Source organism: Malania oleifera, chromosome 4 (genome assembly GCF_029873635.1).
Source record: "Malania oleifera isolate guangnan ecotype guangnan chromosome 4, ASM2987363v1, whole genome shotgun sequence".
Lineage (NCBI taxonomy): Eukaryota > Viridiplantae > Streptophyta > Magnoliopsida > Santalales > Ximeniaceae > Malania > Malania oleifera.
The window spans coordinates 93371109-93386443 of record NC_080420.1 but is presented as its reverse complement, the minus strand read 5'-3'; the positions used below and the strand labels follow the sequence as shown (position 1 = coordinate 93386443).

At 34.0% G+C, this 15335-nt stretch overlaps 1 protein-coding gene across 3 annotated transcripts in view; it reads right to left on the bottom strand.

Moving 5' to 3' along the window:
* Positions 1-3312: 3312 nt before the first annotated feature.
* LOC131152978 (uncharacterized) overlaps positions 3313-15335 on the bottom strand; it is a 39111-nt gene continuing 27088 nt past the window's right edge. The window contains exons 8-9 of one of the 3 annotated variants that reach the window (XM_058104968.1): positions 5165-5326; positions 3313-3652 (exon numbers count right to left, since the gene is read on the bottom strand). In XM_058104968.1, the coding sequence (XP_057960951.1) occupies positions 5168-5326 (159 nt within the window). In that variant the 3' untranslated portion in view covers positions 3313-3652; positions 5165-5167. Of the gene's footprint in view, positions 4615-5164; positions 5327-15335 lie in introns of all 3 variants that reach the window. The other 2 variants (XM_058104967.1, XM_058104966.1) reach the window with 2 other exon arrangements.

The following is a 15335-nucleotide window of genomic DNA, read 5'->3' as shown; positions in this document are numbered from 1 at the left end:
TTTTGCTTAAGATACAACTTGTTCGTCAATGACTTGGACATATACCGACTCTTTAGTTTCAGCCAAACTGTCACCAACGATTCCTCATCCATGACATGATACATCACGTCATCAGCCAGACAAAGCCTGATAGTCACCACAGCCTTCACTTCCAACTCCTTCCAACTCATGTCGTACATGCCTTGCAGCTGCCTCCTGTATAATGTCTTCACCATAACTTACAGCACCAACACGTCCTTAACCCTCCTCTGCCAAAGTTCAAAATTTTTCGATCCATCAAACTTGACAATGTCAAACACTACAAAAGAAATCCCAATCATTGCAACCCATCGCTCTTATACCAATTTTTTGTGCAAAAACTATCAATACGCGGCGAAAAAACCAACAAAACTGTTTCGGATCAAGCAATGCAGCAATCAATGATGAATAATACAGAAAACACAATCACACATAGATAATAAAGGAAAGCAAATAATCAATGACACAAGAGATGACGTGATTCGGCAATGTGTCTACGTCCACGGGAGTAAGCGACTAAATTTCACTATCTTATGAAACAAGGGTTACAATATTGTTTATATGTTAACCTTATGCGTACAGAAGGCTTAGAAAGTTCCTAAAGTACCCCTATAGCAATCCCCAGAGGCAAATCCTCCAAAAGTCCCAATTTACTAATCTTTCCAATTCAAAATCCATAATCAGCGTCGAACAAGACCGTCGACGGTTATCTCTATCGACCAAACTATTGACAATTTCTTCTTGCAGCACAACTTCCTTGTCCATGCTTCACCATGCTTTCCTCGTGCATGTATTCCACTCAATATGAGCCACATACTCCAACACTTTATCTAATTCATATTCAATTTGTCATTTAATTTGTATAATAAACAAAGTATCAAAATTTAATCGTGAGAATTTTGTGATAATAAAGTTTAAAATATTCTCTATATTCTTTCTAAAAATAACTAAAGTTATTTTTCATGTATTGTTAAGACTTAAAGACATCTAAATTCTAAATTTTTTCTTCAAAATTCTAACTTGAATTTTACTCCATCTCTAGCGTCATTAAGTAATATAATATCAACAAATAGTATATAGCAACTATTTTAAATATGCCTTACATGTTCATCAGTAAGGATTCAAAGTAGAACCTTTACCTAATGATTGAAGATTTATTACGTTTCAGCATGATGGAATAAAATGGACTTGCTTACTTTACTTGAACATATTTGTATGTGATTTCTTTTTTATTTCATTGGATTTTGTAAATTTTATTCTAATATGACAATCATTTTATTACGCTTTAGACATGTAGTCCTAACACTTACTATCACCCGACATTTTTTTTTTTTTTTCTAAGCTTACCCAACATATTCTTAGTGACATCTAAATACCTACTATCAACATTTTTCCTAAAAAGTCAACATACAACTTCACCAAGACCATATCAATTGTTTATAGATAAATGAAAATCATGTGCAAGTGTCTTATTTCCCTAAATTTCTTTAGAGATCTTCATATACCTTTCATAACTATCTTTCCAAGTACAGAACTAGAACTAAATTTATAAGTCATGCAGTGAAATATTTTGAAGAAAAGATTGAGCAAAGAATAAGGAAACAAGAGTTTTAGAAAATTAGTTTGTTTGTACTTGGAAAGATAGTTATGAAAGGTATGTATGAAGATTTATAAAGAAATTTAGGGAAAAGAGACATTTGCACATGATTTTCATATACCTATAAACAAATGATATGGTCATGGTCTTAGTGAACTTGTATATTGACTTTTTAGGAAAAATGTTGATAGTAGGTATTTAGATGTCACTAAAAATATGTTTTAAATTTTCTTCATTTATATTGTATTTTTTTTAGTTTTTACTATTTTAAAAATAAATTATTTAATCTTCCAAGCTTTTTTGACTCCTATTTGGATGCTATCACTTTTTAAATTTTTTTCATCCTTCTAGGCCGATTAAAATTCACAACGGAAGATTACCCTTCTCCTATTTTATCCTTCCTTAATTCAAACCTAAGATCTATAACATAAACTCTCAAACTTCTAACAGCAAACATGCTATGAATACTTTTGCTTCATTAACTCTAATTTTGCAAAAATTTGCACTATTGAAAATTAGTTTTGGTCATATGGTTCGATTAAACTAGGTTCATGTTTTTAAGTATCTGATTCTCTAACTAAAATATTATCATTTTCATTTTTTTTTATTTGATATTGTATGAGTTTCTGCATTTCTTTTCTGGCTCCTATAGACCAGGTTTAAATTTCTATTCTTCTTTTTCCCCTCATCTTTTCGTACATACCTAATATGAAGAATTTTATAGGATGTAAGCTTCAACTGGTATCATTTTATTATTCAGTTTTTTTTATTGTAACATAGTGAGAAAAAAAGTGAAACATTTGTTTGTATCACTAGTTTTCAATTTTGTTCTCAATTGTTGTCAAAAAATATTTAAATTAAATTATATAATTTTTAGTTTTTTTTTTTTTTTGGTTATGGAAATTTATTACCATAGGATTGGAATAAAGGTAACGACAACATTAGAAAAGCATTGGGCATCCCACAATTAAACCATATCTATTTATAGCTAATACAAATACCCTATAACTCGTAACTAACAACTCCTTTTATCCTAAAATATGGTAATATAAATTCAAATTTCAAAATTAAAAACATAGTAGCAGTTTACTTTCTTAACTTGCACTATTCGTAGTGGTTAGGAAGGGTAAGCAGCAAGCATCAGATATATTTTATTTTATACATATATATACATATATAAAGGAAGAATAATCTAACTATAAGGCCATACAACAAATACTTGAAAAATTAATTAAGTTTAAAAAATATAATAAAAACATGTTGCTCACCCATCACATACCAAATGACTAATTTATAATTCTATGTATTTAACAAAAAGAAAGGCGTCCATAGTACAGTTAATCTCGTACTAACCATAGGGCATTTGTTAAAAGCCTCATTTTCACTTTTTCATCATACAAATTAACTACTTAAAACACCCCTTAAACAATTCGTTAGCATCCAATTGCACACTATCATTAATTCAAATCGCCATAAACGCAAACATAATCTGTGGCATGTGTGCAGTGCTAGTATTAGTCCATCCAGCATGTGTTGAGCATGATTCAGAGTGAAACTGGCTCCAAAAGGATTAAAATGTGACAATAAAACCTCACTAAACCAGAACTTAGTCAACAAAATAAAGCTAAAGCAATCATGCACATATGCAGCCTACTTGTATGTATTAGGATGTGATTGCCAAGAAATAAATCAAGCCATTCAAGGAACCAGTTTTTTTATTGAACAATACACTGGGGTGAGGGCAGAAACACCTCAACTGCCAGAGAAGTAGTTCCAACACTTGACATATGCTCTCCTTGATTGTTGTGTGGATGGGCTGTGCTGTTCCGTTGAAGGTTTAATTGACAACTCGTTGCCAATTGAGTCAAGATTCTGAATGAGTGCTTCAAGTTGCTATATCGTTATGCTAGAAAAAGCCTCATGAAGAGACATACAGACCATGCAAGTAATATCATCATAGCGTAAACAATCATAAAACGCTAATGGAAAGAACCTATACTAGATTGGGTTGGATGATACTCTGCAGTCTGCTCCTACCTGGTAGAATATCATTAGCCAAGGATTCAGCACATTGTTCTTTCATATAACTGACCATAAAGCAAAAATTAAAATTTTAAATTAAAAAAAAAAAAAAGATAGAAAGAAAGAAAGGAAGAAGAAGAAGAAGAAGAAAGCAAGCCAATCACATCATGAAAAGCAGTCATCCATCCAGGCAACATATTATCTTCAGCAATGTGCCAAGACAATAGTCCGGCAGGAGTGGGAGTAAATTAGTTTCGCTTGTCCACTTATAGACAGCACAGCTGTCTCAAAAGTTGGGCAACAAAAGGACATTTGGATGCTGCAAAATTAACACAATTCCATCTTTTTTTTTTCCATTGCACTGAATGCACTGATAATCAAGAAAGAAGTAATACTTCAAAATGTCGCCAGTGCCCAATAATATAACAAAAGCTTGTAATCCATGCATGTAAAAAAACCATCTTGATGCAACAAAGATAATTTTTCCACAATGGCTTTTATTACTTTCAGTTCAGGTTTGGTTCACGGTATAGCTACTCCTTGGAATAAGATGGAATATAGAGAAAATTTTGGGAATGAAAGTAGCAGCTATTCCCCAAATGTAACAAGAAAGGGATAGACATTCCTATACAGAAATTTAGAAATAGTTATTCTGTCTATTCCTTATTATGGATTCAAAAAAAGTTTCACATTGTTATTTGTTTTATGTTATCAAGATAATTTTAAGTACAATTAATTCTAACTGACCTATTATAACTAATTTCTTACTAGGAATAACCAAATGTAACCTTAATGCAATAACCATTGACCAAGAGCAAAACCATAATTAAGAATGCGGATATTGCCAAAACTTGTAACAGAAGACTAAACCACCTTAGGGCGGAAACAATTCACTTGATTGAAAGAGTGCCACTTTAAATTCTGCATAAAATACAACAGAAGGACCCTCCTTCCCTTATGCACCCACTGGGTAGGATCTGGCAATTTGAATAACATTAACAAACTGAAAAAATGACTAGCCAGTTTAGAATTCACCAGGAAAATTTAAATCGCTTCAATAATTAGAAAATAAAAAAAATAAATTTTTTTCGATGAACAATCAAACAATGGCATGCCATTGTTCTAATTGATGGGTCACTTATAAAGTAAAACCAGACCCCAAAATAAAACAATCAATAGAAAATTAATTTGGCACTTAACATGCCAATCCAACATAATTCACCACAAATCATGCAAGCCTCGCGACACAGGACTTTACCCACCTAAATTCTCCTAACATGTATATCATTATGATGGCATAAGTTCTTATTCGATGACCACTCAAATACTCAAAAACATTTGTGTTACCCTCCTTGAATTCTACTACAAAACATTTAAAGAAACAAATAGTCACAAGAAAAAAAAAATTAAAAGCAAGTTAACATAGATCAAATAAAAAATCTGCTATAAAAAAAAATAAAAATCAATTTTTTAAATCAAATCAAGCTGCTCAGATCCATTCTAAAATTTTTCAAAAGGTAAACTAACCATTCATCTTCTTCGGACAGCAGTATTTTGGCCGCGCTGGATTGCTGCCATGGGCTGCTGTACCTGGGAGGTAGATTGGCCAGTAGCCTGTTCCTCAGGCATGTTCATAGCTTGTGTTACAGCATTCACTACGATCAATCCAAGGGGGATCAGGTACATCCACTGAAACAGAAAAATGGAAAGTCATGGACAAGTACTCAGAAAAATATAAATAAACATTGTGGCAATAATAACTATTAAGGCTTGATATACATTGTTGGCCACAACCTTAAAACCTAATCTTTTAGGTAAACTGGTGTTTTAAGGCATCAAATCCATAGTCAAGGATCCTGGTTTCTATCCTTCTGGCCCTCGTTTATCGTCCAATTGATTTATCCTAATTTAAATGTTACTAAATTACATAGTTGACTCAAAAATCTTATCGTGTCTCAATTTACCATTTTTATGTATATTGTGGATTGTGTATATTGATAAATGAACACTTTAGAGTTTTAGTTAAAGCCCAAGCAACACATGAGAACACAATGATACTATAACAATGAAGTAAAAACTGCCACATAACAAATTTCATTCCTAATAGGGGTAAATTCCACCACAAGTTCCTGAATTTCACTGAATTGCACTTAAATCCCTGGAGTTTAATTTAAACTGTAACAGTTTGACCCTGAAAGTTTCAATTTCAGCTTTGATGAGATCCCAAAAGAGAGACTTGAACTTGCCTGATATCAAACTGAACTGTTACAGCTAAAACCTCAAGTAAAATGCAATTTAGTGAAACTTCAGGGGCATGCGATATAACTTATCCTTCATAATAAGAACTATAGAGTTGCACAGCCACAGGTTTGTACTGAAAAATGTTTAAGGTAGTAAGCCTTCCTCATTCTATATGTGCTAGAAAAGTCAATAAGCATGTACAACTATTGTGCAGACTTGTATAAACTATGAACAACACATGTACTACTATTAAAAATATGGGCCTATAATCCCATGTCAATATGCAAAAATCACATAGGTCCATGTATGTCAAAAAAGAAAAGCTAAAACATCATCTCCAAATCTCCATCAACCGGCCAAATCATCATTCTAGACAACTGCATTAACACTGCAAAAAAACCCCAAAATCAAAAAGCCATAAAATCCCACAAAAGAGCCACGCAACGTAGCTTCTTTTCTCTAGAAGCTATATGTTGGCAAAGAGTGAAAGAGAAGAAAAATAAAATAGAATGATAATAATAATAATAAGAGAATTTGAAACCCCACCATAACCCCCACCCCCACCCCCCCTTCTTCTCATAAAACAAAAAACATGTACGATAAGAAAGGAAGAATCTGTTCTTCCTTTTATTTTGATGGAGAAGAGAGAAAAGGTAGGTTAGATGAAACAAACAAAATTCAAAAGGTCTAAAAACCCTTTTGAGTGTGTTTCTAGGCTAAAAATTAATTTGGGGAAGAGAGGAATTGCCACTATTAATCTAAAATCTAGATGATCTAGGGGGTTGGCATCCTTAGCTGCTTGTGGTATTTTGTGTTGGTCCTAGATTTATTTAGGGGTCCCTTTGGATGACAGTCCTAGGTCCGCAGTTTTCGGGATCCAGTGGTGGGGAATGTGTCTAAGAGTTTACATGGGTGGAAAGTTCTATTTTTTCGGTTGTATTAATCTCATTTAGGCTTGTCTTTCTAGCATCCCTCTTTTATTATTTATCTATCTCCAGAATTCCAGTGGGGATAGGTAGTAAAATTGAGAAAATTATGAAAGACTTCCTTTGGTCTGGAATAGGGGAGAACAGGGATCACTTGGTGGCTTGGGAGATTGTATGTAGATCTAAGTTGGGTATGGATTTGAGTCTTCATAAGTTGGTGCCTACAAACACTGCTCTTATTGCTAAATGGTTTTGGCAATTTCTGCTTAAGAGGACATTTTTCCTTGGTATAAAGCCAGTAAAAGTAAATTTGTCTTGCATGTGAATGGGTGGAACACTAACTTAGGAATTAGATGTTCCTTAGAGAGCCCTTGCAGGTGCATTTCCCAGATTTACCCCTTCTTCATTCCCTACACTAACTTTGTTTTGGGTAATGGTTCAAAATTTGTCTGAGGGAAAATATTTAGGTAGGAAGTACTACCGCATTTGTTCATCTCCTTTCCCCATCTTTATTGTTTGTTTTTTAGGCATTCTTCTTCTTCTTCTTCTAGGTTGTATTAAGAACCAAAAACAATTCACAGAGGAGGAAGACAAGGTCCTCAAGATACTATAAACTTCAACCAGATAAATTACATAAGAGCTGCCTTCCAATCCCTTCGAAGGTCAGACAGTGATAAAGTATAAACCCCAGAAAAAGGCAAAAGAATGGGCCCAAAACGAAACCAAACACCACTCTATCCCATAAGAGACCAGGGCAGGATGCGCAGTCCCTAATAATCATGTTCCTCTTGCTCCATAGAGTCCTGAAGGTAGCGAATATTGCTCCACTCCATAATATACATCCTTTCTTTGTTATTGTTAGATACACATGTTAAATGGGTGGATAAGGGGCATAGGTTGGATTAAAATGGGTCAGCCACTGCTGACCCAATTACCTTTTCATGATCCATTTATATAAATATCTAGACCCATTTATGACCCAACCCATTTACACATGGGTCGACCAATTTACCCATTTATTTAATTTTAAAACATGTAAAACCAATTTTTGAATACCAAGTCAATTTTATAACTTCAAACATTATCGCCACATATCTTCCCACCATCCTTAGATGTTATTTTGTTGCCCAGTTGAAAAAATCCAAATCATAGTAGTAATTACGAAATTACATAATTATGTGGTTTAATTTTCAATGATAGGTGTAGTCAATATATTATAACTAACTACCTATATAATTACACATGTTTGTGTTTGTGTGTTTATAAATCTAGCCAATCACATAATTCCAATCATACATATTATTTGGTAAAACAAATCAACTATGTACATATAATTACGTAATTACTCACAAATTCAAACCAAACTATCAATATATTACAAAATTATGTAAATAGATCTCTGAATTATAAAATTCATTTCAATTACGAATTTTAATTTCAAATCATATTAGTAACCAATACTATAAATACATATCTATATAATTACAGATATAAATTAACTGAACCAATTACATAATAACATATATGCATATGCATATTAATTGGTTTGGAAACCAAACCAAATCAATTACATGCATACATAATTGTGTCTTTACACATATATTCAAACTGAATTGTCCATGATTGTAAAATTATGTCCAAACATTTTCAAATTATAGAATTAATTACATAATTGCGTTTTTTTAATATCAAATGATAGGTGTAACCAATACGATAATTACATATTTACATAATCACATACATACTAAATTGAAAAAATTACATAATTATGTACATGCATGTATATTTGTTAGTTTGGAAAAATGAATTAAACCAATTGCATGCATATATAATTGCGTAGTTAATTACACACATATTACAAAATTATTTACATAAATTTCCAAATAATAGTTATGCAATTACGCACGTAATTTAATTTCAAATGATATGTGTAGTTAATACTATAATTACGACCACCTACATAATTACAGACATATCTAAATCAAACCAATTATGTAATACGTACATGCATGCATATTAGGTGTTTTGGATAACAGAACCAAACCAATTATATCCATGAATAATTGTGTGATTACATACATCTTCAAATTGAATTGCTCATAATTACAAAATTAGGTACGTAGATTTCCAAATTATAGTGTGAATTACGCAATTATGTAGTTTAATTTCAAATAATAGCTAGGTATGGCCAATATTATAATTACAAGGACATATTATGTAACTACAAACATGCAAGTTGCATGCATATGAACCAAACAATTTCATGTTATCAATATACTCATACCAATTTGTTCATATTACAAAATTATATTCATAGATTTCTAAATAACGGTATTAATTATGGAATTATGTAGTTTAATTTCAAATGAGAGGTGTAGTGAAGAAATAATATAATTATATACCTATATAATTACAGACATATCTAAATTGAACCAATTGGGTAAAGTATGTACATGCATGCATATTAATTGGTTTGGAAAACCAAAACAAACCAAATTACGTACATATACATGATTGTGTAATTATGTACATATTGTAACCAAGTTGTCCATAATTATAAAATTATGCATGTAGACTTCCGAATTATAATATTAATTATGTAATTATGTAATTTAATTACAAATGATAAGTATAACCAATCCTATAATCACATACCTACATAATTACGACATATCTAAATTGAATCAATTATGCAATTACGAACATGCATGCATATTAATTAGTTTGAAGACCAAATAAAATTATGTTCGTAATTAAATAAATATTCGAACTGAACAGTATATAATTACAATACGTGCATAAAGAATCAAATTATAATATTAGTTACTTTCTCCTAGTATAGTTTTACATGTGATACAATGAATAGATTAATTACTATTATAATTAATAAGGTTAAAAATGTAAATGGGTTGATGGGATAGGCGGACACACCCTTAACCCATTTAATTTTTGGGTCTAAATGGGTTACCCATTTAGACTTGTATAATTACAAGGGTACACCCTAACCCTCTTATCTATGATAGGTATGGGTGGGCTAATGGGTATAGGTTGTAATTGCCATCACTACTGTTAGGGGTTTGTCTTCCTTCCATTAGGAGAGATAGTCGTTCTTGGTCTTTGGACTCTTCAAGGTTTATTCTTGCAAATCCTTTTTTGAAATTTGACTAGTGCTAATACATCCTTTCCACTCCACAAAGTATTAAGAAGGCCAAAGTCCCCTCTAAAATCGAGGCTTTTATTTTGTTTGCTGTTCTTAATAGAGTTAACACCAACTACTTTTGCGGAAGACCTTCAAAGGCCCTTTCTCCTTATATGTGTCCTTTATATATTGATAGTTCAAAAACAATAACTCATTCTGCTTTTGCATTGTGCTTTTGCCCAGAAAATTAGTGATAAGCTTTTTTGTTTCTACGGAGAGCATTGGATTTGTCTCAATTCAGTGGAGCATTTGTTGGCCTCATTGTTTTTAGGGTTTCGTAGGAGTAAAGATGCCCCTCCATTGCAGAGGTGCGGTTTTCAGAGTGTCATGAGAAATTCATATGGAGCAAAATACATGCATATTTACAGGGAAAAAGTTTGTTCTTCTTGGTCATGGGATAGGATTCATTATTTTGCCTAACTTGGTGCTTTGCCACTAGTTGTTTTAAATGAGTGAGTTTTTTAGATAGTCCTTGGGATAGGCAAGCACTATTATTTTGATTGTTTTTTTTCTTTTTGTACCCAACCTCCCCCCCCCCCCCCCAAAAAAAAAAAGGACATCTTATTCTCCTTAACTTATATTCTTTCTTTTCCAAGGGAAGCTTCTTTTCTTTTCAAAAAAAATGGTAGGTAGGGAGGAGGTGCAGGGGTGCCACCTTCATTTTCCTCCTATTTTGTGGTTGAAGAACAAAATGTCCAAGAGTGGGGTAGTTGGCATTATATGGATCATAGAGATAAGGGGTTCAAGTCTTCATAGGCTGTGTTTTCTAGCTACGCGTTTGTCCTATTTTCATCTTTGTTTGGGAGGTAACCCTAAATTTGTTGCTATTTGGGATCAAAAGAGAGAGTGGGTAAGAGATTAGAGGGGTGGAAGAGGGCATACTCATCATGCGAGGGTTGTATTACACTCATTTTTCTTTAGATACAATAAAAGGAAAAAAAAATGCATGAAAAAGAGGACAAGCCACCCTCCTTCACAGCAAAAACAAAAGGAAAAAAGAAGCAAAGTATTTACACCAATGCTGCCTTCCAATCCCTTTGGTATTACACTCATTAATGCTTCCCTTTCTATCATTCCTATACATTTTTCATCCTTTTTAGAGCTCCCACACGTGTAAGATTTCCTTTGGTCTGGTACAAGGTAGAATAAGAGGGATCATCCTTTTAGTTGGGATGAGGATAGGAGACCCAAGTCTAAGTGGAATTTGCACCTTGGTAATATCGTATCTAAACACCTCTTTAATTGGAATCTAGTTATAAAGGTACCCGTTCGAGGTAATCCCCCATAACACAAGGTTGTTAGAAGTATGAAGTCATCATAATGGGTGAGATACCAAAGTGGCAATGTTTCTCATGTGAATCCTTGGAGTCCCACAACAGGTAATGGTGATTGGATTCGATTAATTGGATATATGGGTGAGAGAGGTTTCATTGGAGACATTGGTGCTCATCTTTTAAGATTATCTCCTGTTCATGTGCACCAATTACATTTTTCACCCTTCGGGCACGATCTCTCTTTCTTAGGAATTTCACTTCTTTAGGAAGGAGTCCCAATGAAAGGGAGGTGGACGAGACTATCACTTTGCTGAGTATTTTTGGGCTCTTTTACTTCCCAAATGAGTAGTGATGGGATTAGCTAGGGGATTCTTCGACTTCTTCTTCGAAGTCTTTCTTCCTTCATTTATTGAAACCTTCAAAAACCCTAGTTTGTCTTCCATCATATCTTATCATTTTGAAGGATCAGGTTCCTTTCAAGGTCTAGGCTTTCAACTCAGCGTTGCCTCTAAACAGGATTAATACAAATCAAGTGTTACCGGTAAGAAGAGCCTATGAGGCCATCAGCCCATATATTTCAATGATGTGATGAGAGTCTAACAAGACAAATGCATGCCTCTCTCTACATTGTTGGGTAGCGAGCCAACTTTGGAATGCTCTTTTTTCTTGTTTTGGTGAAGCATAAATGGTCTCACAAAATGTGGGAGATTTCTTTTCGTTTCTTTTTAATAGGAAAGGAAGCTTTCTTGAAACTAGCAACAAGAATCAGATAAAATAAAGAAGAAAAAGTCCTCACACATGAAAAAAGAGAAAGTAGCATCAACTTAGTAAAGCCACCGAGCCTCAGTTGACATCCTGAAAACAGCAGCCCTTAAAAGAACCAACACTATATGCACAAAGAGAAGCCAAACACCACACCGTCCCAAAGAAGACCTATTGACAATCTATTTCCAGCAAAATAAACAGTAAAGAGCTAAATATGGGTGACTTCTTGCTGGTGGGATTCTGGGGCTTCAAGAAAAGTAGAAGAAAAGGGAGGGCCTTTTTGGGCATGTGTGTTGTACGCAATCCTTTGGACCCAGTCGCTTAAGCAAAATATGAGAATTTTCAAGGCTCAAACAACTTCTTTCCAATTAGTGTGGGACAGAGCTAAGAACATTATTTTAGGGTTTTTTTTGTTTTTTTGTTGGAGGGGGGTGGATTTTTCTGTCTGGCCTTCAAATGGGTTGGAGGCCAGCACTATCGTAATTTTTAAATTGATTACCAGGAGATGTCTAGTCCTCCAGTTTTGTTTTATTTAATGGAATTTTATTATCAAAAACACAAAGCAATAGAACATATTTTTCCACCAAATTAAGTTAATAAAAATAGCAAAAAAATTAAGGAACTTACAATATGCAAATATGTAAGTTATTATAATGAGAGAAAAAGTTAGGTTTATCTTAATGCTAGTTACTAAAGAAAAACTTCTGAATATCAAAGTAAACACAGCTAAAAATGAAATATTTTAAAAATTACTGATTAAGACAAACCAACTTGAAATTGATTCTTTTCCTAAGATTTAATATGGTGAAAATGCAGAAAAGGGAGTCAAAAAATAGAATTTAGTCATTCACGGACAATCTGAAAATGCAGCGCCCTGTAATTGTTTGTAGCAGCCCTACCCATCCTTCATGATAACATAAAGGGCCGTATCAACCAATACTGTCATGAAATGAGGAACCCGCGAGATATAGCCCCGTAATAGTCTCAAATGCCACTGATACAGTTATGTAAGGGCCATTACACATAGATTTTGAAAATTATGGCTTCGACATGGAATTGCACCAACCATGTCAATAAGATTACCAAAATATATCCTGATCATCACGTTTAATAATATATAAAGAACAGTCATATTTACATAAAATTTAAAAATTTTCATCTTATCGCAATGATATTTTACTTTAAAAGTATTATAATATTAGATGATACTACAATCAATTATGTTATTATATTTTAATATAACAATATAACATTACTCTATATTTTTAATACTATAATAATTTGTTATTGTAGATGATAACAATATATTATAAGATAATGGGCAATATTATATCATTTTATAAATATAGTAATAAAAAGCATGCAGATAATGATACAATAGTTAGTAATTGCCCTCACTTTGGTGCGTTCTTGGATTTTCAAAGGGATTGGTTTCCAGGAGTTACAAAGAGATTGGAGGAACATGCTTGTTTGCTGATCTTCTCTTTCTTTGTCGTTTTAGTTTTTCTTCTGGTTTGCTCAAGATCTTTTTTGGGAGATGTCTCATTCTCCCTCCTGCAAATTATTTTCCTATTCATGAAATTTTCTTTTGCTATCCAAAAAAAAAAAAGATACAATAATTAAAAATTATCCAAAAAATTTAATATATAATTGAATACTTGCTAGGCCCTCAACTAATTGTTGTTACTGGGACAATGAATACTCTCTCTTTCTCTAACAGATCCTTCCCCTTTCTTCTTGTCTCTTTCACAGAAGTGCACCATGGCTGCAGTGGAAGATGACTCGAGGGGCTCATGAATGTTCAATCCAGGCCAAAGGGAAAACCTTCAATCTGAGATTGTATAAAGTGGGTGAAGGTATCACTCTTTTCGTTCTTGAACACAATCAAGCACCCAAGTACATAACAGATGGGCGAGATAGTCTTCAGTTGCTGCTAATCGATTCTCTTATGGGTTTTCTTCAATTTTTGGAAGAATGGGTGGGTATTTTGAAGTTTTTTTGTTAGAAGCATGTGGTATTGGATGGCGATTCATACAACAAAGGTGGGAAAGTTTTTGGAGCAAGGGCTTGGATGGAAAGGAGGAAGGTTTTTGGTGCTTCTTCAAGGTGGATCTAAAGAAGAAGTTGGCGCTGGGGAAGAATTTCATTTGTTGGTTGGGTATCTTCTTCTGGTGCTGGTTGTGAAGGCAAAGGGAAGGAGGAAGGCAATTGTCCGTGGACCCAAGTTGTGTTGGCAGAGAAGAAAGATACAGGTGAAGGAAGTCGTTGAGAAAACTGCTTGTGGAGTAATGTCGTGGTAGCAGCATAGTGCTCATTCTGGTGGGAAGATGCAGGTGAAGTATCTCAGGCTGGGGGACAATAATGTTCTCACAGTTTACGCAGCTAGAGTTTTTCCTGGGGTCACTAGGGTGCGTGAGGCAGCTAGGGTTTCTCTTGTGGAAGATAGTGCTACGAAGGTTGGAGTGGGTCTGGATGTCAGAGGAATGTCATGGACTTGGACCAGATAGTGGAAAAAAAGGGAGGTGATGTAGGACAAGAAACAAGACCATCAGTAGATCCTTGTTGGAGACTAGTTTTCAGAAGAAGGTTTAGTTAATAGTTCGCGTGTTTAGTTTAATTACTATAGAATTATGTGTATTTGGGGGCTTGTTTGTAGTATTTATGTATTTTAGGGTTTGTTTGTAATTTCATTTAGTTTTAGGGGTATACGTGTAATGTCATGTGCTAGAGGCTTTCTCATAACTAGTGTTTGAAAGCCATGTACAAGTAGCTGTTGATGAATTTCAATTGAGAAGTTAACACGAGATTCCCCTTTGTATCTCCTCTCCTCCCTCTTCCTTCTTCCCCTTTCCTCCATTCTATCTCTTGTGGCTGCAGATCCATCATGAGATATCCCACATCATTTGGCAGAGAGCCCAAAATCAATCTCCATTCTTTCATTTCAATTTCCTCCCAAAATCAATCTCCATTCTTTCATTCCAATTTCCTCATCTTCCCTGCCTCTTCTTCCTTTCTTCCTTCTCTACTCTATTCTGTAACTTCTGTCTCCCACCCTGCTCTGCTTCTGATCTTAACTTTCTCCTCTCTATTCTGCCCCTGCTGCCAGCATCCCATTCTCTCTTCTCTGCTGCCTTGTTCTTCTCTCCTTCTCTTCTCTCTGTTACTCTCCCTCTATTTTGTCTCTCTCTCTCTCTCTCTGTTACTTTAAATCCCAATCCCAGATTTCATCCACTTCAACCATCCTCTCTACCCAGAAATTTTAGTTTTAAGAAAAAAACAAGGCAGTTCTGAAC